This window comes from Lithobates pipiens, unplaced genomic scaffold (genome assembly GCF_037356315.1).
Source record: "Lithobates pipiens isolate NorthernLeopardFrog02 unplaced genomic scaffold, aLitPip1_a1.2 Scaffold_16, whole genome shotgun sequence".
In the NCBI taxonomy this organism is placed as follows: Eukaryota; Metazoa; Chordata; class Amphibia; order Anura; family Ranidae; genus Lithobates; species Lithobates pipiens.
Window position 1 is genome coordinate 53336758 of NW_027507748.1, and position 24618 is coordinate 53361375.

The 24618-nt window shown below is 42.3% G+C and overlaps 1 protein-coding gene across 1 annotated transcript in view; it reads left to right on the plus strand.

The window, feature by feature from the left end:
* Positions 1–19634, plus strand: part of KCNJ6 (potassium inwardly rectifying channel subfamily J member 6) — a 340573-nt gene extending 320939 nt beyond the window's left edge. The window contains exon 3 of the mRNA XM_077479905.1: positions 18014–19634. Coding sequence (XP_077336031.1) covers positions 18014–18339 — 326 coding nt within the window. The 3' untranslated portion in view covers positions 18340–19634. The remainder of the gene's footprint in view (positions 1–18013) is intronic.
* The last annotated feature ends 4984 nt before the right edge of the window (positions 19635–24618 follow it).

Here is a 24618-nt window from a genome sequence, read left to right on the forward strand (position 1 = left end):
TGTCTGTCCTGCCTCTTTTATTCTTTGGATTTCAGCTCTTTCAATCATGGAGGCTCAGCATAACATGTGGGCGTTACCTAAGGCCACCAGCCTAGGAAAGCCCACTCCTATAAATTGACACCCATCCATCAAAGTAGGAATGCACTGGTATCGGTATTGGTGCTGATATCATGCATTTGCGTGAGTATCAGTAGCCGCGCAAATGCTCCTGATACCGAAGCTGATACCTTTTGGTGCAATTTGCATCAAAATAAAATGAATTGCCGCAAATCGCACTGCTCCTGTGTGTGTATAGAAAGGGAGAAGCGCTATCTAGTGGGCAGGTTATTAAAAATGTTAGAACTCACAGTACATACGGTATCTCACAAAAGTGAGTACACCCCTCACATTTTTGTAAATCTTTTATTCTATCTTTTCATGTGACAACACTGAAATCTGCATCGTCTTCTTCCCTTCCTGCGATGTTGACACAGCGCTCTCTCCCGCTGTAATGCCGTGTGAGCGGTGTGCAGCGACTTATATAGTCAAGTCCCGGGGCATGTTGGGACTGTTACATCATAAGGGACGGGGTCACCATGTGACATCACCCAGTGACCACGCCCCATGCCTATATAAGTCGCTGCACACTGCTCACACGGCATTACAGCGGGAGAGAGCGTTGTGTCAACATCGCAGGAAGAGAAGAGGGAAGAAGACGATGCAGCCTGAGCCACCGCTAGCAAAAGAGCTGGAGGAAGATAGGGGAGGAGCTGGCAGAAGAACCAGAGAGAGGGAGAAGATGCCGGACACCGGAAGAAGAGGCCGAAGAGAGCGGAGAAACCGGAAGAGACCCCCGAAGTCGGAAGAAGACCCCTGGAGCTGACTAATAAATTACTTAAAAAACCTGTAGTGTGTTTTTTTATTGACACTTTTTTTCCCCAGGTGAATGGGTAGGGGTACGATGTACCCCATACTCATTCACATAGGGTGGGGGGCTGGGATCTGGTGGCCCCCTTTTTATAGGGGGCTCCTGGATTCCGATAAGCCCCCTGCCCGCAGATCCCGACAACCAACGGCCAGGGTTGTCGGGAAGAGACCCTTGTCCTCAACATGGGGACAAGGTGCTTTGGGGTGGGGGGCCACAGGGTGCCCCCCTTCCCCAAAGCACCCACCCCCCATGTTGAGGGCATGTGGCCTGGTACAGTTCAGGGGGGGGTGCTCGCTCGTCCCCACCCCCTTTCCTGACCGGCCGGTTTGCGTGCTTGGATAAGGGTCTGGTATGGATTTTGGGGGGACCCCCATGCCGTTTTTTTGGCGTAGGGGGTTCCCCTTAAAATACATACCAGACCTAAGGGCCTGGTATGCTCTTGGAGGGGGAACCCATGCCGTTTTTTTTATTTAAAATTTGGCGTGGATTTCCCCCTCGATAACTGATTATTCTGTGTGGGGGTGACTTAAAGTCGCGTTGTAAGTCACCCCAAGTCGCATTGAAGTCGCGTTGTTATTCATACTGAAGTCATGTTCAAGTTGCCTCCAAAAGTTGCGCTGGAATTCGTGTTGCCTCTGTGTGAACCGGCTCTTAAACAAGTATTTTGGATGATTTTTATCAGTTAGAAAACAAGAATGCAAGTAATAACCCTCTCTGCACTCGGGATCAATGTTTATCCAAATACTAAATTCCTCTAATAAGACATCACAGGATCAGACATTTCCAAGAGGTAGCAGAATATGTGCTGATTGTATTAAACCAGGAAGATTAATGCTTTTGTATTATCTTTTCCCACCATGCCCATAGGCCGCGCCTGAATAAAAATGACTTTTTTCAGATGGTGACAGAGACATAAGCGAATATATCGATTTCCATACCAAATTATGAGCTTTGTATGAGGCTGGAAAATCTTGAAAAGTTGCTACCGGCCATGCAGGGTAATAGTCATCGAAGGGCCTTCATCAATCTGACCTGACGGATCGTTAGAACAATATTTTATCACCATATTTCATGCGGGCGGCTGGAGGTTTTCATACTTAATAGGGAACGTTTTCTACGAATACATAAAGTTCTAACGGCGCTGTTAACAATCCTTGAGACAAGCTGTCTGGTTTGAGCGCTGATGTAGCGTGTGTGGTAATTAAGAATGACCTGTGTTGTCAAATATACACTCTACGTTGGCGGCTCGCAGGCTTATTGTCTAGGCTTTTGTAATGGATGTGTTCTCTGCTCACCAAGAGACGTTAGAGTAGGTGGAACGCGTGCCGTGAGCAGTTGGCAGAACATGGCATTGCACTCTGATAGTTGCTAATGTTTTGAAATACTTCACAGGGAATGTTGCCAATGAAGTTTTTAGTATTTAAAGCGGAGTTCCATCCAAAAATGGAGCTTCCGCTTTAAGGGAAGGTGACCCCCTGACATGCCACATTTGGCATGTCATTTTTTTGGGGGGGGGGGGGGGCAGCGGATACCAGCTACCACTTTCTCCCGGAGCACCAGATTACCAATCCCCCCTCCATCTCGGCCCCAATTAGGTCCCAGATGATTTCCCGGACAGTCACGGCATACCACGTGGCTCGCACATTCACAGTGCGTGTCCAGCTGTGAAGCCACAGCCGGGTGCCCGCAGTGACTATGCTGGTGCCACAGAGAGGAGGGGGAGACGAGCGGGCTTCGTTCCCCCACATTGCTGGACCCTGGGACAGGTAATTATTAAAAGTCAGCTACAAAAGTATTTGTAGCTGCTGACTTAAATTTTTTTTTTTTAAGTGAAACTCCGCTTTAAAGTGGTTGTAAGGCCGGGTTCACATTTGCTGTGTCCCTGTTCACCGATTCAGGTGCGAATCAGATCTGAATTTTTGCCTGAATTCGCACCTGAATCGTAACCAAAGACACATGGGACCCTTTTTAAATGCGGACAGCGGCCATCCCGGAGCTGTGTGAAACAGCTCCATTGAGAGCCGGTCACACTGTCCTGTCATGTGAATTGGATGCAGGGAAAACCCACATCCAATTGGCATATGTGTGAACCCGACCTAAACCTCTGAAATTATAAATGAACAAAGCATATACTTCTATAGTGGGTTTGCCTTGACCCAAAGCATTTTATTTCTGCTCTCTCATTCCCTATTACTTTATATTGATTTTGAAATTCACAATGCAGCAATTTAGAACTTGGATGAAAGGTTTAGCTCTGGGAAACACTTTTTGAAAGATAAAAAGTGCATTTTACATAAAACTATATAGATCAGACCAAAATGAGGGACAAATGAGGAAGAAAGAGGGACAGAGGGACATTGCTCCAAATCAGGGACAGTCCCATAGCTCCCAATTGTCCCTGATTTCGAGGGACTGTCCCTGATTTGGAGCAATGTCCCTCTGTCCCTCATTGCTCCTCATTTGTCCCTCATTTTGGTCTGATCTATATAGATGTATGTAAAATGCACTTTTTATCTATCAAAAAGTGTTTTCCAGTGCTAAACCTTTCATCTAATTCCTAAATTGCTGCATTTTCAAATTTCAAAAGCCAATATAAAGAAATACTAGTGGTAAAAAAAGCACTTGTGGGTTTAACCAATCTTGTTTTTTTTGTTCAATTCTCCATTAAGGGGGCGTGGCAAGGGGTGTGTCCTATGCCTGCATACTTTTGCTGATAGGTGTTCCTCATTCCCATCTCAAAAAGTTGGGAGGTATGCGTTTCTTTGCTATCTGCATGACTTACTTTTGACAGTCTATGCTGACATCAAGCAATCCCGGGAGATAGCCCCACCCCCCACCTCAACACACAGACTGTGTAGAGGGGTTGCTGTGTCCATTCCCTCCACTCAAGTCTCAGATTGGACTCAGCTTCCTGCACTGTGACATCAGATCCCCACCCCCTGCCTCCTGAAGCTCAGAGATGCTGTGCAAAAGGTGTGCTTTAGTAGGCTGTAAAGAAGGGGTGGCTGCAGATAAACAGGTACAGCATATATAGGAGGATTTGTTTCATCTCTGTATATCACCTGAGGCCAGTCACTTCACTGGGTATATGAAGGGTTTACAATCACCTTAAAGCCCAACTCCAGGAATTAGACAATAGACATGTGCATTCGTTATCGTCCGAATGCATTTTCATCTGAATTTCTGGGATTTTCATGTTAGTTTTAACAAAACAATAACAAACATGCAGAATCCGAAAGATCCAAAATAAAAAAAATGCTTTATTTTCATACACATAATAGTATCCTATCGTTTCAACAACAGTTCGATATAGATAGAATTTCTAGGACGGTCCTGGTCTTGGTCGCACTTCTGCCTCCTCCGCGTACCTTCCAGGGTTACTAGCCCTGCATTGTACGTGATGAATCCAAGAGACTGTCCACAGCCTGGTGCACCAGAGAGAGAAGAGGAGATCAGCCATAGTGGGGGTAAGGTATGTAATAGAACCTCTTCAGCTCCCCCCAGACCAAACGCAGCATTTAATCCTTGCAGTGTGGGTGAGTAGATTTTGTCTAATTCATGGAGCTGGGCTTTAAAGTGAAACTGAATTCAAAGTGAATATTTTCTTTGTTATAGGGTAATATTATAAATGTTCATTTTGCCAAAGCAGTACCCAGAAACATCTATCTTTGGTCTGAAATTTCTGATAAAATATAACAGAGCACTTCCTGGTTTGTGTGCCTAGGCACCTGTGTGAGATCTAAGGCACTGTTGCCTGTGACCGAAGTCTCCGGAGATTTGTAGTCAAATTTAGTGATGCCACTACAGTGCTGCTCACTGTTCTCCTTGCTGGAGGAATGAGGAAGCAAAGCCCTGCCTCTACCTAGAAGGCTCCCCCCACACAGAGACAGTGAGGAATAAGGCATGGTAAGTAAGTAATGATCAGCTGCAGGGAGACCAAAGGCAATACTGATGTCTAGGCCTTTTCCCTCTGCCTGTCATTTTTGGAGCACATCGTCCTGAGTTCAGGTTCTCTTTAAAGTGTCAGGGGAAAAGTTCCCCTATCCTTGTGAGCAGGCCAGTAGTGGTGAAACTCATCAATGAAGGTTGGTTTTGGGTGGAAACATCAATGTATGCAGTCTTTGTTTGACAAATTAACACAGACCTGTATGGAGGGAGTTCTCTTAGATTTCTTATAACTCCAGCCAAAATGCCTTTTTTGTTTTTTTTTAACCCTTTAGGTTATTATCACTGCCCAGGGGAAAATCACCTTCCTGGTGACCACACAAGAAAAAAAAACACATTTTCTCATAGTGGACATAGGCATAAACAAAAGCATGATAGAGGTTCTAACTCTTTCCTAGAACAGAAGTTCTGGCAGGGGTTTATTTGTAAATAGTACACAGATCTACAAAAATATGGGTATAGAAAATAATCACCCCCCCCCCCCCCCTTTAAAATAATCACATTTTGTTACTTTGCAGCCTGAAATTAAGACAGACACAGTTTTTGTTTAATCCATCAGTATTTACGCAGTGCAACTTACAACATCCTTGTGAAAGATATAACATGTCAGAAAAATCAAGAAAAAAAATCAAAAACAGAATCGCTGAGTTGGAAAAAGGATCACCCCCCCCCCCCCCTCATAAAAATGACTTGTAATCTAAATCAGGTGTAACTAATCACCTTCTCAAAGACACACAAAGCCATTTGACTTTCAACTATGATCAGCTGTGGTCATTATGATTAGCTCAGCATGAAAAGAGCTTTCCTGGAGCATTTCAATCCCTGGTAGTCCAACTGGAGCAAACAATCAACTATGGGTGGCAAGACCTGGTCAAAAGATCTCTGGGATAAGGTTGTGGACAGGCACAAAAAATATTCAAAGGCTTTATCAATGCCTAGAAGCACAGTAACGTCTATTATTAAGCAGTGGAAGGTATTTGGTACAACACAGACCCTCCCTGGATCAGCACATCGCTCCACATGGGATGAAAGAGCCAGGAGGAAACTGGTCAGATAGGCAACCAAGAGGCCTACAGAAACTCTGAACAGTTGCAGGAATTTATGGCAAAGAATGATCATTGTGTGCATGTGACAACAATATCACAAATTCTCCACAAATGGGGCTTTCTATGGGAGGATTGCAAGAAAAAAGCAACTCCTCAAGAAAGGCCACATACAGTCATGACTGAGCTTTGCCAAAACACACCTTGAAGAAGGTTTTATGGTCAGATGAGACTAAAATTAAATATTTTGGCCTCAACACCAAAGGATATGTCTGGTAGAAATCCAATACAGCTCACCATCCAAATAACACCATTCCTACAGTAAAGCATGGAGGGGGTAATATCCTGTTATGGGGGAGTTTCTCTGCAGCAGGGACTGGAGCACTGGTCAGGATAGAAGAAAAATAGATGGGGCAAAATACAGTGAAATTCTTGAGGAAAATCTTCTGCCCTCTGCCAGAAAGTTGTCAATGGGAAGAAGGATTACTTTCCAACATGACAATGACCCAAAGCACACAGCAACAATGACCACACTGTGGGTGAAGGTGAAAAAGGTAAATGTCCTTGCATGGCTTAGTCAGAGCCGAGACTTAAATCCCATTGAAAATCTGTGGAATGACTTGAACAAAGGGTCACCGTCACATTTAACTGCACTTGAGCTGTTCTGCAAAAGAAGAGAGGGCAAATACTGCCAAGTCTAGATGTGCAAGGTTAGTAGAATCATATCCCAACAGACTAAAGGCTGCCGTTAAAGTAAAAGGTGGTTAAACAAAATACTGACAAGGGGGTAATCCTTTTTCCAACTCAGTGATTCTGTTTTTTTAATAGATTTTTTTCTGCCATGTTGTTGTTATAGCTTTCACTTTGATGTTTGTGTAAATACAGCCGGATAAAACTGTGTCTATCTTCATTTCCGGCTGCAAAGCAACAAAATTTGATTATTTTAAAGGGGCGGATTCTTTTCTCTACCCACTGTATATAGGAAACCTTGGGGTGGGGGAACAATGACAGGATATTGGAGAGCTGTGTTTGAATTATGAGGTTCTATGGAATTTGCTTTTGAGCTCTGCTCTGCAAATGGAAGGCAGCGGGTGGAAGGGTGGCGGTAGAATGCAGACAGCAGATACACAGGAGAGACATGGAGGATTTATACTGTTTGATCAGAGATGAAAGGACAGACCCTGGGAAAGAGTGCGGAGATTACCACGTGCCCTAAATTCTGATTCATCAAGACATAACACCCAGCTGACTCTCCAAATCTTCAGTGAATACAGGCATTTCTATCGCTTTCATGTACATTAGAAGGACAAGAGGATAAACTGGGTCTGCTGCAAGGAAACTAAAAATGATAGAAGCAGCATTACTCAGAAAGGTGAAACACTCATATAATGAGCAAGGTTCTGTAGCCCAGAACTACTTGTTAGGATTTAAAGCAAAACAATTGCCCTTTCAGTCATTTTTTTTTCTGAAATTTCTTTTTTTTAATTTTTTTTATCATATTTATATCCCCGGTCACATTATATTTTAGTCCCCGGTCACATTGTTGCGACTTGTTATGCAATTTGACAGTTTCGAACCCTATTGTCCACATTGGAAGTTGTCAAATCAGTGTGACTCTGGCAGAGTCGAGGGTCGCACCGATTTTGAAAGTAGTTCCTGCACTACTGTTTGCAAGCTCAGGTGCGACATGCAGAGGCATCTGTGCATGAAGTCACACAGATGTCGCCCAAGTGGCTCCTGAATTAGCACTGAAATGCTAATTTGAAATCGTGCTACTTTAAGTAAAGTAGCACGATTTCAATGTCACGATCGGTGTGACCGGGGTGTTACATTTAACACATGACAGAGGATTCCCAGAGCACTAAAGATTAGCTAAAGAGCACAATAGAAGCTACTGATAACTTCCTTTTCCTGATAAGGAGCAGCTGCTCTTCTGACTTGTTTAGTTGTATGTCCTTTCACACTGGGGCGGTGGGGACAGTAGCAGTAAAGCGCCGCTAGTTTTAGCGGTGCTTTACCGCTGTTACAGCAGCGCTTTGAACCCTCTAGAAGGGGTTAAAAAGGGGTTAAAAGCACCCATTTAGGGCCAATGCCGAAGCGCATTGCAGGCGCTTCAGCAGCGCTGCCCATGCATTGTAATGGGCAGGGGCAGTTTGCGAGAGGTTATAAACCGCATGCAAACTGCCCCAAAGATGCTGCTTGTAGGACTTTTTCTAACGTCCTGCAAGCTCACCGCCCCAGTGTGAAAGCACTCTAGCACTTTTTTACACTAGGACTGCAGATGAGGCAATTTTAAGGCACTTTACAGGCAGCTATTAAGCTCTAGAGCACCAAAAAACACCCCAGTGTGAAAGTGGTCTACATGTTAGATCAGTGATTCTCAACCAGGGTTCCGTGGAACCCTAGGGTTCCACCAGAGGTTGCTAGGGGTTCCTTCAACATTGGGCAATTTCTGCCTCTTAAATAAGTTCCCACTCACACCACTGATCTTTTTAGCTATCTGTAAGGAGGCAATTCTTCCCAATGACCACAAGTGTAAGGACCAATTCTCTCACTGACCATCTCACTATTGTACCATGAGTTGTAGATTTATAATTTTTAGCAGGGGTTCCCTGAGACTGGAGAACTATTTCAAGGGTTCCTCTGTGTTGAAAAGGTTGAGAAAGGCTGTGTTAGATGGAGCTACTAGGCTCTGTAGACACATCTTATGCCCCTTACACACGAGAGGATTTTTCCGCTCAAGCTTGGCTTGCATACGCACGGTCACACAAAAGTTCTCTGAACTTTCGACCTCCAAGAACGCGGTGACGTACAACACTACGACGAGCCCAGAAAATTAAGTTCAATGCTTCAGAGCATGCGTTGAATTGTTTCCGAGCATGCGTAGGAATTTTGCTCGTTGGAAATTGATACAGACGATCAGAATTTCCGATCGGAACTTTTTCTGACTGAAAAATTGAGAACCTGCTCTAAATATTTTGCTGGCGGGAATTCCGCCAGCAAAAGTCTGATGGAGCATACACACGGTCGGAATTTCTGATAAAAAGCTCACATCCGACTTTTGCTGGCGGAATTTCTGATTGTGTGTACGTGGCATTAGGCTTCATTTACACTTGAGTATAGCATCTTTGAGCGCTTTTTGGTCGTTTTCGGTAGTTTTTGGCGTGTTTTTGCATGTTCGTATGCAGCATTTTTGGGCTTTGGTGTTTTAGCCAATAGAAAAAACTATTAGCTGTTGCATTATTTGTTGCTAGGTATTTCAGTTTTTTTAGCTTTTCCATTAGCTTTTATTTCTTCTTTTATTGTTATTCATTTATTATAATGTTTTTTCGTTTTTTTTGTTAGGATAAGGGATTCGAGCTCAGTTTAGGTTAAGGTTATTATTATTATTATTATTATTATTGATAATAATAATAGGGTATTTAATATTTTTTAAGGTTAATAATTATTTATTAATGTATTATTCATTCATTTTACTTATTTATGATGATGATGATGATTTTTAGTTATTTGTGTATTTATTTTACTTATTTATTTATTCACATATTATTGCTATTTTATTTTTTACTTTTTGGCATGCTGTGTTGCAGTTCATTACGTTTTAACATGTACATTTCTCCACACTTTCTGAAACCTGCAAAGGATCTACAGCACAGAAGAGGAGTCAAACTTGTGCTGTTCTGTGTATTGATACGAATTAGTTTGCACTGACAACCATTGCACTTAAAAAAAGAAGGATTTGCTCTAGTTACTACCCCAAACTAGTGCATATCAGCGCACCAGTGTGAACTGCTTCCATTCACATACCTTTTTGTTTTGCAGGTTCTTTCATCGGCATGCATTGACAATAACGTGCCGATGCATCTAGCATGGCTGAACCTTCAAGGAAACGGTAGTCTCTCTGCAGAGGTCCGATAGGCCACATGCCAGTGCTAGCATTCTCCAATCAGCACAGAGCATGAGCTTTGCTGATTGGAGAGCTCTAGTTCTGACTCAACATGGGGCATGTCGAAAGCACTGCATCCACACATAAAGCATGGGTTCATCTCTAAAACATGCTGGCAGGGGACAGGCTTTTTTACTTAGTATATGGCTGCTTTAGCAAGAAAATGAAATGTAAGACATTGAACACCTTGTGTTTGGCTAAACCTGGAATGTGTTTAGGTGATTTAAACCAAATGTTCAGTTCACAATTAAAGCGGAGTTCCACCCACTTTCAAGAGGTGGTCTTAAACTAAAGACCACCCCTCCTCCTGTAGTTTTTGGATATCTAAATTTATTTATTTTTTCTAAAGTACCTTTTTGGAAGTACTAAGTGTATTTCTGTTCCACCCAGGCCATGGCGCAGGACATCATGTCCTCTAGTGCAGCGACCCCCCACCCCTGCTGTCTTCTAAGACCTGTGTCTGTCCCAGAAGACAATCTGGCCATTCACAAAGCGCCGCGCGACTCACGAATGTGCAGTAGGAAACCAACAGTGAAGCCGCAAGTTAGAATGGCGGTGCCTGCATCCGATCCGATGGACGGATCAGCCCTGGACAGGTAAGTGTCCTTATTAAAAGTCAGCAGCTACAGTGTTTGTAGCTGCTGTCTTAAAAAAAATTGAGCTTTAAAGTGTTACTAAACCCACAACAATAAAATCATTCTGTATATGCAGTAAAGCGTGCTTATTATACTCACTGTGGAACCTAAGGGGTTAATCCTCTGCATTGTGTAAAGAAGCTATTCGTTCCTGTCTTCTTTGATCCTCCCCTTCTTCCACTCGCCCCTAACCATCTCTTAATAAGACTGGTGCTTTGGAGTCACTCTGCACATGCTCAGTTTGGTGTTTATTGCTAGAGAGGTTTTTTTTCTTTTTTTTTTCTTGGGAGAGTGCATGTGATTGGCACAGGACCAACCAGCACTGTCCAGACAGAGGGTCAGGCATACCTCTCAACTTTTTGAGATGGGAATAAGGGACACCTATCAGCAAAAGTATGCAGGCATAGGACACACCCCTGGCCATGCCCCCTTAAAGGAGAATTGTACAAAAAAATAAGGTGGTTAAAACCACAAGTGCTTTTTTTACTACTACTATTCATTCATATTGGCTTTTGGAATTTACAAATGCAGCAATTTAAAATCAGATGAAAGGTTTAGCTTTTTGATAGATAAAAAGGGCATTTTATATACAGCTATATAAATCAGACCAAAATGAGGGACAAATGAGGAGGAATGAGGGACAGGGGGACATTGCTCCAAATCAGGGACATTCCCTCAAAATCAAGGACAGTTGGGAGCTATGGGTCAGGGGTCATGCAGCCTCATAGGACAGTCAGAGTAGAATGAAAACTCATCCATCAAGCTTTAACCAGACACTTATAGAAATCATAAGACTGCTATATACTGCTGAAGAAGAAAGGTATTTAGCAGTTTATATTTACAAAAATAATTGCATTTCCATGTTCTGTGTACTGTGGGAGACCAGATATAGCAAATGCAGGGTCCTGGATTTAGTAACACTTTAAAGTGATTATAAAGGCTGAAGGTTTTTTTTTTTTTACCTTCATGCCTCCCCCCCCTCAGTCGCCCCTAATACTTACCTAAGCCTGATCTCAATCCAGCGATGTGCATGATACCCAAGGCTCTCCTGGGTCTCTCCCTCCTGATTTGCAAGGGGGAGGGGCCCAGAGCACTGGTGGGGGACCCAAAAAGAGGAGGAGCGGTGCTGCTCTGTGCACAACCATTACACAGAGCAGGTAAGTATGACATGTTTATTTTTAATAAAAAAATGTTCCTTTACTTTGCGTAATCTTAAAATGAAAAAAAAAATAAAAATAAAATAAAAGCAAAGCCGCACTGACAGCAAACAATTTTAAAGCTAATATATTTCTCTTGCTGGTATATAACCGGTACTGAAGATAAAAGGTGCATTAAAAATGAATGCATTTTGTGTTATGGGTAATGTATTAAGAGTAACACCAATAGGCTGAGCAAGAACAGTGCTATCGGGCCCCGACATCTCTAGGTGCTGCATTACTGAATAGCTGTGATGAGTCACATAAGATTACATTACACATCCTTTCCATAGGCATGCCGTTACTGTTGTAATATAGAATCTAGATCTGATTCCACACAGCTTTACAGATCGTGGCACCTTGTGCATTCAAATTCCGAAGAATCAGTCTCTAGGGAATAAGGAGTCGCAGAAAACACAATATCTGACAATACTCCTGGTATGAAGTTGAAGGTGAGAATATTTCGAGCAGTAACACTTCCGATTCCTCAAAGGGCCGCTTTGTCAAGGTGTAAACAAGCGCAGCCACTTCACATCTTGGCAAGCAGGCTCATCACTAGGGCTGTCAGCCCCTCTCTTCATAGAAAACCCATTAGAAGAGAATGCAGGCTGACATTTCCGGCCTCCTGCAGAAAACGCTGGCTGCTTTGCCTCCTTTGGAATTAGTAGTTTGGCTCAGTGACCTGGAACAAGCATGCAGTGAGGGAAGTTAGTGCAAAGTCCGAGCTTCTGATCTGCATGCGTCTCTCTGTATCAGCACTGAAGTCAATGGATCTGTATGACAGCCGAGGGAGTAGCATTTTTAGAAGAAAGGTTAGCAATGGCCACCTATGTTGTAAACTTGAATGCTGTACTTGTACCTATAAGCATAGCTCCCAACCGTCCCTGATTTCAAGGGACTGCCATACCTCCTAACTTTGTGAGATGGGAATGAGGGACACCTATCAGCAAAAGTAGGCAGGCATAGGACATACCCCTTGCCACGCCCCCCTTAAAGGAGAATTGTTCAAAAAAAAGATTGGTTAAACCCACAAGGGCATTTTTTACAATTTCTATTCCTTTATATTGGCTTTTAGAATTTACAGAGGCAGCAATTTACAAATCAAATAAAAGGTTTAGCACTGGGAAACACTTTTTGATAGATAAAAAGTGCATTTTATATACAACTATATAGATCAGACCAAATGAGGGATAAATGAGGAGCAATGAGGGACAAAGGGACATTGCTCCAAATCAGGGACAGTCCCTCCAAATCAGGGACAGTTGGGAGCTATGGGACTGTCCCTGATTTGTTACAAAGTCCCTCTGTCCCTCTTTCTTCCTCATTTGTCCCTCATTTTGGTCTGATCTATATAGATGTATATAAAATGCACTTTTTACCTATCAAAAAGTGTTTTCCAGCGCTAAACCTTTCATCTGATTTCTAAATTTCTGCATTGTGAATTTCAAAAGCCAATATAAGGGTAAAAAAAAAGTGGATTGTGGATTTAACAATTTTTTTTGCGTAATTCTCCTTTAAGGGGGCATGGCAGGGGGTGTGTCTTATGCCAACATACTTTTGCTAATCAGTGTCCCTCATTCCCACCTCAAAAAGTTGGGAGGTAAGCCTATAATAAGGCTTACCTAAAGGTACTGTAAATATCTCCTTAACGTGCAAGAGATCTTTAATATATGTGCAGACGATGACGTCATTTGGTGCATGCGCTCTCAGCGAACGGACACCCGGACAGTTCCTTCAGAACCCTGTGTCATAAATGACAGCTCCCCCATGCGCGGGAGTGATGTCATCGCAGCTTTGGCCAGCCGCACAGCCATAGCATGCCAGGACGGAAGACGGGTAAAGATGGAAGTGCAGTCCAGTGATGAGTTTGCATTGCTGAAATGCTTTGTTTTCAGGTAAGTTTTCACATAATGTGCTAGTGGTTGTAAACCCATTTACAACCACTTTTTTCTATAGGTAAGCCTATAATAAGGTTTACCTGTAGCTACCCTGGATATCTCCTAAACCTGTTTCGGGGATATTCCTTGTATCTGCATGTGCTGATGTCATCGGCACATGCGCACTGAAGCAACAGCACCAGTGGCTCCTGTGCGCATGCACGGGTGTAACATCATCACAGCGCTGGGGCCCGCAATAACCAAAAGTAACTCCGGGAGCGATGTCGCAGGTCGAGGAGTTAACAGAGGACCGCTGCGGGGGCTTCGATCTCAGTCAAGTATGCATACTAGCTCATTATGCCAATTTCTTGCAGTTTTTTTTTTTCTGTTTGTTTTGTTAGTGGGTTTACAACCACTTTAAAGTAGTGTTCAAAGGCTTTTCTTAAAGAGGAACTGCAGTTTGCTCACATAATTTGTAATAAAAACATCTTTGCCATTCTGAAGCTTCCCTCTAACCACTTTGCATATTATTTTATATATACTGTGATTCTGTACTTGACAAATATGCTGCAGAAATCTCCCTCCACTGAGTCTGGCTGCATCCATTTTATCTGTGGGCAGCTGAAGCTGCTGCCTGTTCACTTCCTGGATTTACACAGACACACAGAGGCCACACCTCCAGCTCTGCAGCTCCCATTGGCCCTCTTATGACTCATCCCTCCTCCCTTCGTGGCAAACTCTTACCAGAGTGAGAGAGAGAGCTGTGTATGATGTCATAAGCCTAGCCTTTTTACCAGACAAGAAACAGAAAGTGGGCTGTATAAGGTATTTAACTGGCATAAAAAAAAATGTTTACTATCCAAAGTTAAAACAACAAGGGCAGAAGGCTTAATAGATGGAAAGTTGAAAAAATTACTGAAGGTTCACTTTAATTATTTGAAATCTACAGCTTTTATTAAAAGAAAACCAGGTCATCATGTCATAAATGTCCATGTACAGGCACTTCCTTTTAACTACTTAAAGTGGAGTTCCACCCAAAAATTAAACTTCCGCTTTTCCAGTTCCTCCCCCCCCCCCCCTCCGATGTCACATTTGGCACCTTTCAGGGGGGAGCAGATATCTGTCCAATCCAGGTATTTGCCCCCACTTCCGGCGATAGATCGCAATATGGAACCAGGCTGTGAATCCGCAAGGCTTCACTTCCTGATTCCCTTACTGAAGATGCCGGCGCCCCCACCTGAGAGCCGAGGGACGCCTCACGGCTTCCAGTGAGGACATTGCGGGTGCCCTGGACAGGTAAGGATACTAATATTTAAAAAATATAATTTTTTTTTTTTTTTTTTCTGTGGAATTCGGCTTTAAGCATCCAGCCCATTTCTGATATATTTTAGTAACAAGTAAAAATCTGTATTTTTGTGCTAGACAATTACTTAGAACCCCCAAACATATTATATATATATATATATATATATATATATATATATATATATTTTAGAGACCTTACAGAATAAAATGGCGGTCATTTTTTAAATTACATGGTTTTTGCGCAGTGTTTTTTTGGGGAAACAATACACTTTGATGAATTGAAAAAAATAAAAAAAACATAATATATATACCCCAATTTTTTGCATAATATGAAAGATGATGTTAAGCTGAGTAAATAGATACCTAACATGTCATGCTTTAAAATTGCACACGTTCGTCAAATGGCGCCAAACTACGGTACTTAAATATCTCCATAGGCTTTAAACATTTCTACAGGTTACCAGTTTAGAGTTACAAAAAACTAGTGCTAGATTTATTGTAGCAATTCCTCACGTGTGGTGCAAACACCATTTACATATTCAGGCATGACCTACGTATGCATTCACGACTGTGCGTGAGCACACAGGGACCGGGGGCACTTTAAAAAAAATAGATTTTATAATATATAATATATTTCTTAATTTTTACACTGTCCCTTTAAATAAAAAAATGTGATCACTTTTATTGCTATCGCAAGGAATTAAAACATCCCTTGTGATAATAATACAGCATGACAGGTCCTCTTTATGGAGAGATCTGGGGTTTAAAAGATTTTTTTTTTTTTATCTTTTGCTTTAAGAAAAAAAAAATCATGTTTACAAGAACCGAAAGTGACGTCGACGTCACTCCACTCCTCCAAGGGCCCATGGGAAAACTCTGCCGATGCCAGATGGTTCCCGGGCTCAGAGATCGGTGACCTTAGCCTGGAAACAACAGGGAAGCGGCAGGAGGGGGGGGGGGGCACCTCTGCTTCTAAAAGTGATCCCGAATCCGCCACCAGGATCACTTTTATTAGAAACCCGGCCATCTGAGGGAAAAAAAATACTGAGGGGGTGGGGGTTTATGGCATCTAGCTGACGCCATGACCCTGGTATTTAATGTTAGACTAATGAAATGAAATTCCCAGTTAGGTGGTTGGTTGATAATGCTCTGTCCCAATTCCCCAGTGTTGTCACCCTGTCACATGGGCTTTATATGGATACTACAAGCGTCCACGCCAGTGCACATTGTGTGGACATGTTCAGCCATCCCCATTACGACGTTCACTGTACAATGTGCAAACATTTTGATCTTGAAGTCTGATGATTTGTACCAGAATCAACTTCTAATAGAATATATATATAAATATCTTCTCTGTTATTCCGAGAATGGATTCGATATTTGGTTCCCCATCCATATGAATACGAGTAATAATATTGCGCTAATCTATATACAAAAAGTGAACAAAGCTGCTACACATGGATGTGACAAAATTCATATACATAAAGGACTATAATGTAGCGCTAAAATAAAAAATGAACTCAAGCAGTGTGGTGACAAACACCAAACAAAAGAACTAAAAAGTCCCAAGAATGAAATAAATCAGTCCTTGGATTCCATGTGAATCTCGGATGTAGTGGTTCATACAGTGCATAAGCAAAAGGAGAATCCAGGAGGGATCCGAGGTGATAACATCAAAACGAAATGTGAAAAAAGTGGGCACTCTTACCACAGCCACAGGACCTGTATGTGGGCAACACCAGGTCAAACGAGTATAGATGGATCATTGATTCTACAGGAACTGTACGACAGATCTCCGATGGTCCATTAGCCAATGGGGGGGGCTGTGGGTCTTTCAATCAGTAGAAGAGCAGTCAGCACCGTCTCAGGGATTTCAATCTTCCTTCCAGAGATTCCAATCAAAGGAAAAATAGTCTCCGACCAATAATTCAACAATGGAGGAAAAACTCATGAAGGGAGTCATATGAAAAACAAAAAGAACAACGTCCTCCCATAGTGTAGATCAAAAAAATTGAATTTTCTGTTTATTGGCATTAAACCACCATATACAATGAAAAGAAATTTAAAAAAGGTGATCACATGATAAAAAGCAATACAGGGAATCCATATAGCTGGTTATTTTTATTTAGCGCTGCATTGAGATATTTGAGAATAAATTGTCTTTTTTTTTTTAACTTTACATATTAACTAAATTATACAAACTTTTTTTAGCCGATTAATCAAAACAATAATCAGCCAACTAATCAATTATCAAAATAATCGTTAGTTGCAGCCCTACTACAGAGTCATTGCTGGGAGGGGGAGGGTGGAACAGGGGTATCTGAGGTGGTGGTTCACTGCTGGGAGGGGGGAACTGGGGAGGCTGAGCTTCAGAGTCATTGCTGGGTAAAGTAAATTGCTAAGTCACTTCTGGGAGGAGGCAGCAGGGGGAGCTGAGCTGCTGAGTCAGTCCTGGGAGGGGGAGCTGAGATTCTAAGACAGGCTTTCTCAGTTTTTTAACCATAGAGCAGTGATGGCAAACCTTGGCACCCCAGATGTTTTGGAACTACACTGCAGAGTGCATGAGCATTCATGGGAAATGTAGTTCCAAAACATCTGGGGTGCCGAGGTTCGCCATCACTGCCCTAGAGGAATCCCAAACAAAAATGTTCAGGTCTTGAGAAACCCTTACTAAAACCAATTCATCAGGGGTCAATAGGAACAATGCCCCTTATACTGGTGGTCAATAGGAAGACTGTTCCCCTTAAAATGGTTCTCCGAATGCCACCCTTAAAGACAGCTAAAAAGATATTTTGTGTCATGTTACTGGCTTTGCTAAGTTATGTTGAACCTTGAACCCTGTAGGCATCATCAAAAAGGTGGTTCATCAGTCACAGTTCAAGGAACCCCTAGAAATCTCCGGAGGAACTCCAGGGCTCCATGGAACCCTAGTTGAGAATGGCTGTACTAAGAGAATAACTTGTTAATAGTCTGGGTACAGGTTCACTTTGAGTAGAACTCGCTGGTTGTCACCAGTATTTTGGTGTGGCCATCTTCCTTCTGGGTTTTTCATTAATTAGGAATGCACTACAGAAAAAAAAAAAAAAGTAAAATAAGCTTGTGCCAACCTTTCATACTTATTCTGCATTTTAACTGAATGTTGTCACATATTCTCCACAGGTATGACTTGCCAAGCTCGAAGTTCTTACGTCACCTCCGAAATCCAATGGGGCCACCGGTTTACGCCAGTCCTCACCCTGGAAGATGGATTTTATGAAGTGGACTACAATAGCTTTCACGACACCTACGAGACCAACACACCGTCATGCAGTGCCAAAGACCTGGCCGAAATGCTTAGCCGGGCAGACATGCCTCTAAGCTGGTCGGTGTCCAGCAAACTCAACCAGCATCCAGAACTACTCAACGAGAGTGAAGAGAAGGGTCTGGAAGACCAAACAGAGAGAAACGGGGACGTGGCCAACATAGAGAATGAGTCAAAGGTGTAAAGCCATTTTAAAAAAAAAGGTGATTTATGCTGATCTACGGCGCACACATAGCGCTGGTGAGAGTTTTAAAAACAGCGGTTCAGTGACCCGCTGGTGACAGATTGGTTTGCACAACGCATAACGTGTCCAACCACTGAAAATTGCTAAATCAAATGCACGTGCTCTTCTTATTACTACGGGCCTTGCAAATGGCCCATTTCCAAGCAGTGACGCCAATAAAAAAAAAAAAAAAAAGAAATATTGTGAATAGCTAGTGCTTGAATTGAAGTTCCTTGGCATTATTAAGGTCTTTTTTTCAAAGTGGGTTAACTCCCAAAAACATCGCATTGACAGCCAGGAAGAAACTAATCGTCAGATCATAGGTACACTGTACATATGCCTTATGTAATAATATGCTCTATAAATTTGGTTATAAACCCAGCATGTACAAAGGAATGAATTCATGTATATAGATGTGTAATTAATGTAGCTTTTGATTCAGAATTCTAGGAAAAAAATGATGCAAAAAAAAAAAAAAAGTTACACTTCTTCCTTCTGATTTTTAAAACTGATAGAAAAAAAAATCCACTTTGTCCTTCGTGTTTTATGTACATCCATTAACCTAGATTGGTTTCATGTGTCCCTCATATAACCAGACTGGCAGCTTGTTGAAGTACCTCAAAAATTTTCTTAATAACTTACTACTTAAAGCCATAGAGCAGATGAAAGAACAGGGACAGGAACTGACAAAACTGTGACCTCATTTATATCTCTTGCATACGAAAAACATCCCATCACAGGTTGCCATTAATCCAATTTCGTAGTTTCAATATTGCCTATAAATATAAGGTAGATTTTTGGACTCGTACTGACCATGCTAGAGAAGACTTTGGTCTACCTTCTTTTTATCTGAATTTCCATGGCCAGTTAGAATAAACTTAATGGGGTTGGACATGTCAAAATGTGGTGTGGTCACGCTGGGGAGAGGTTTTGGCATATTGGGGTCTAGGGTCAGTAGGATCGCCATTTCGCTGTAGAGTGTTCTCCAGTAGGCCTTGAACCTAAAAAATGCATGTAAATACACAGTAGATGCCCATATTTTGCACAATATACACTATTTTATGAAGGTGTGCCCTAGTTATTTAATGAAAAACCAAATAACGTTTTTAATTTTATTATATTGTTAGGTTATTATCATTAAATAATATTATTGTAAGATAGGGAAAGATAAATGTTGTGAGCTGAAAACAGTTTATAGCTCAGCTTCAGGCAAATAGCTGAAATACACTATTTTGTCAAAAGTATTGGGAAACCTTCCCTTACACACAAATGAAGTTTAATGGCATCCCAGTCTTAGTCTGTAGGGTTCAATATTGAGTTGGCCCACCCTTTGCAGCTTCAACATCTTCAACTCTTTTGAGAAGGCTGTCCACAAGGTTTAGGAGTGTGTATATGGGAATGTTTTACCACTCTTCCAGAAGTCTATTTGTGAGGTCAGGCACTGGTTTTGGACGAGAAGGCCTGGCTCACAGTCTTCACTCTAATTCATCACAAAGATGTTCTATCAGGTTAAGATTAGGACTCTGTGCACTGGTACAAATATTTTGGTGGAGGGGGGATTATGGTGTGAGGTTGTTTTTCAGGGGTTAAGCTTGGCTCCTTAGTTCCATTGAAGTGAACTCTTGAGGCGTCAGCATACCAAGACATTTTTGAAAATTTCATTCTCCCAACTTTGTGGGAACAGTTTGAGGATGGCCCCTTTCCTGTTCCATTATGACTGCGCAACAGTGCACAAAGCAAGGTCCATAAAGACATGGATGAGTGAGTTTGGGGTGGAGAAACTTGACTGCCCTGCACCTCCTGAGTCCTGACCTCAACCCGATAGAAGACCTTTGGGATGAATTAGAGTGGAGACTGCGAGCCAGGCCTTCTCATCTAACATCAGTACCTGACCTCACAAATGCACTTCTGGAAGAATGGTCAAACATTCCCATAGACGCACTCCTAAACCTTGTGGACAGCCTTCCCAGAAGAGTTGAAGGTGTTATAGCTGCAAAGGGTGGGCCGACTCAATATTGAACCCTACAGACTAAGACTGGGATTCCATTAAACTTCATGTGCGTTTAAAGGCAGGTGTTCCAATACTTTTGAAAAAATAATGTGTATAACCATGAACAGTTCTGCATGGCAAACAATTGTTAACTTTGTACAGCCATCTTGTGTTTCACACTCCTCTGCCGCACAGTACAGCTAGGTTCTATACTCATGAGATCTCTGGGACTACACTACAAAACAACCTGAGCCTGTCAATAGACAATGAAGGAGCAGCAGCACAGTGATGGGATCATCATTCTGCTCCCTGCCCTTGTCAGCATGCTCCCTATTATTACATGTGCATTGTAGATCCTGACTGGTTCATAGTACTGCCCCTCTGTGTTTAAAAACAAATGCAATCTTTCTTTTTTAAAGGATACATAACTGAAATACATTTTATACTTGCCTGGAGTCCAGCTCTAAGACCAACAATAAATTAAGGATGATCTTTGTTTGGACTTTGAACTATCCCTGCAAAAGATACACAGTACTAGTATGTAGACGAATGCCGCGTACACACGACCGTTTTTTCCGTCAGAATAAACTCTGACGGTCTTTCTGACGGAGTTCTGCTGAATCGGACTTGCCTACACATGATCACACCAAAGTCCATTCGTTTAGAATGCAATGACTTATGACGGCACTAGAAAAAGGAAGTTCAATAGCCAGTAGCCAATAGCTGCCCTTGCGTAGTTTTTGGTCTGTCAGAATAGCATACAGACGAACGGTTTTCCCTATAGGAATTGATTCCGTCGGAAAGATTTAAAACATGCTCTATTTCTAGGTCCGTCAGAATTTTTGAAAAAAAAGTCAAATGAAGCCCACACAGGATCGGAATATCCGATGAAATGATTCCATCAGACCTTTTCTGCCGGAAAGTCCGGTCGTGTGTACACGGCATAAGGGCCCGTTCCCACTAAAATGTAGAGCGGGAGAGCCGTGTTCAAACTTTTGAACACAGAGGAACCCTTGAAATAAGTTTCTGCTCTCAGAGAATCCCTGCTAAAAATGACTAAATCTACAACTCATGATTCATTAGTGTGATGGTTAGTGGGAAGAATGCTACTTACACTTGTGGTCATTGAGAAGAATTACCCCCCTTACAAGTAGCTAAAAAGATCAAAAGTGTCAGTGGGAACTTATATAAGAGGCAGATATTGCCCTCAGTCGGAAGTGATGAAACGCGGCAGTTGTGTGATCTCCACGACGAACGGAAGTGACGTTTGCATGTCACGGTCAGCTGGGAACTATTAGGAAGGAATCAGCGCGACTGTTCGTTTGATACAGGCGGCTTCCTATATAGCAAGGATCGGTGACTATGCTACAATTTCTTTCTGCTTTTTACACTGCTCTATTGTTTTAACAAGCTAGTACGTATATTATGTATGGGGGCTATTGGTTATAATAAACTTTTAGAAACTGGATTACACTATGTGGCAATTATATTTTTTAATATGATCCTGCTGCACTGGAGCCATCCATACATCCATCCCAATAGAATTTCAACAGGATTAGAAGCATTTGTCGCTTGTAATGCCTCTAAACTCACCATCTGAACTCATTTTTTTGCTTTCCAAAAAAGGCCTCTAAACTCACCTGCCTAGACACGACTATACTATAAACGACCCTGTGTACATGTACTGATAAGATAACATAGAGTAGAGTTCAGGAGCAGTTGAAAAAAATGCTCAACTGCTCCTAAACTACCATTTACCAGCAGCAGTGTACATGAGGCCTTAGGGCAGTGATGGCGAACCTTGGCACCCCAGATGTTTTGGAACTACTTTTCCCATGATGCTCAACTACACTGCAGAGTGCCAGGGCATCATGGGAAATGTAGTTCCAAAACATCTGGGGTGCCAAGGTTCGCCATCACTGCCTTAGGGGATGACTTTGAGGTGACAACAAAAGTTTACCATAAGGTGCATGATATAGTAATATCTGGTGAGTGTATACCCTAAGGGGATCCTTTCTCACGTAGTGGCGTTCTGGGTAGGTGATGCACATGTGATAACATCCAGGAATACCGTAACGAGATCTTCACCTAACTAAAGAAGTCACCTCATCGTTTATTCTTATATGTGGAATCATATAACAGCTTGTCACATGTGGATGAACTGACATGAGCGTTGCTATGGCATTTTAAGGACATGATATGTGTTGGACTTTTTAATGCCATCATTTTCAGAAATTGCTCAAGGAACCCCTAGAACCCTAGTTGAGAAACATTGAGCTAAATAGGCCAAACAAAAATCTTGTTTATCAATAGGTGGAGCTTGGTGGACTTAGGTAGCCCCTGGCTTCTTTAATGTTTCCACAGTGAGGTCTTTCAGTTTCCTGATGCTATTCCTGCCCTCCTGGGAGTTTTGGGTGTTTCTTCTCCTCCTGTTACATTCTCCATAAATAAAACTAACAGCAAGGAGAGTGGGGACTCCTCATAATGGCGGGGAATCTAGAGATTACACTAACACAGTCCCCAAGAGCTATAAGAAACCCTTCTTAACCCATAGGAACCCTTAAAATAATGCTCATGTCTGGTATCAAATCCTGCTAAGATAAATGAATCAGGAGTCATTGAGAAACTGACCCTTACATTGGTGGTGAGTGGAAAGAATGCCTCCTTTACAGTGGTGGTCAAAATTTCAATATTAAAGGCAGTTAAAAAGATCCTTGGTGTCATGCTGCTGACTCTGCCAAGTGGTGTTGGACTTGGAACCATGCAGGCACCATCAGATGCGAGGTCAATCAGCCACAACTCAGAGAACCTCTAGCAACCTATGGAGAACTACTAGGGTTTCATGGAACCCTGGTTGATAATGACTAGTCTAATTCTCCAGTATGTACCAAAAGTTGAAATATTAAAGCTGATCTCCAGCTGTAGATTCAGTTTAAATAGGTAGTTTGGGTCAAGCTGGCCTGAAGGAACTATTGTCCTCACCAACATGTGCGGCCGCTGGGTGTGCTGTATAAACTGTATGTAGCTGAGGCTAAATACAGTGTACAGCACATTGTTCCGGGTTCGAGAAGAGACCTTAAGAGAGGCAGGCTCATGATGTCACTATCTCCGACTAAGCCAATCAGAGCAAGATGAGAAAGGTTTTTCTTCCTTTCGTCTTCCCTGTAAAGGCATACTGTGCTAGTATGCATCACATACTAGCACATTTTGTGACACTTACCTGCAAACAAAGCCCGCGTTGTCCCTGCTATGGGCCATATCCATCTTCGCACGTCTTCTGGGGGCCGCAGACTCTGGCTCTGAGACTGGCCGGAGTCACGTGACGTCACTTCCGCGCCTGTAAACAGTAAATATCTCCTGTATGGCGCACGTTTTAGGAGATATTTACAGTACCTATAGGTAAGCCTTATTCTAGGTTTATCTATAGGTACAAATTACACAGGGAGGTTTACAACCTCTTGAATACAACACACCCAGCGGCCGCACATGTTAGTGAGGGACATAGTTAATCTGGGCCAGCTTGGCCCGAATTAACTATTAAACTGCAACTAAAGCTGTAGATCAGCTTTAAGTTTTGAGTGGACTGGCCTTTTAACATGGAGGCTGTATACATCTACAATAGCAAGACATCAAGTAGGAAGATCTGTGGGAGCACATCTCTTTGATTGTGTACAGTAGACCTAAAAGAAAGCACCAATTATGCCATTGCAATGGTAGATTCTTTTAGTTTACTAGTATAGGAGCACCTATGCAAGGTGGGAGGGACAAAGTTTGCAGCCGGAGTAGCCTGGTAGGAAATCGCATTAGCTGGTAAGAACTTTATAAGCTTTCTAGTAATGGCTGCTGACTTTTTGGATTCAAGGAATAGCATCACTTAAAAAAACAAAAACAAAGGTAAAGCAGAAAAAAAGCTATTGATTTACACAAATACATGTGTGTAAATGTATCCATACTCGTGCAGATAATTAAATATTTTATGTGTTTGTAACTGTACTGTGCTACCTGTTGCTCCATGTTAGCAGCCATTTAGAGCAGTATTTCTTCTTTTTAAAAAAAATCATACTCACCTAGGTGGATGCAGCATTGGTCTGATGCTGCACCTGTCCCATACTGCTTCTAAGACTGAGAGCTAAGCGATCAGAGACCACTGATTGCTCAGTTTTCAGTCTTTAGTGAGCAGAGAGCTGGTGACTGTCAGTCATCGGCTCCCTGCTCTGCCCCTCCAGAGCTTAGTGGAGTGGTGGGCTGTT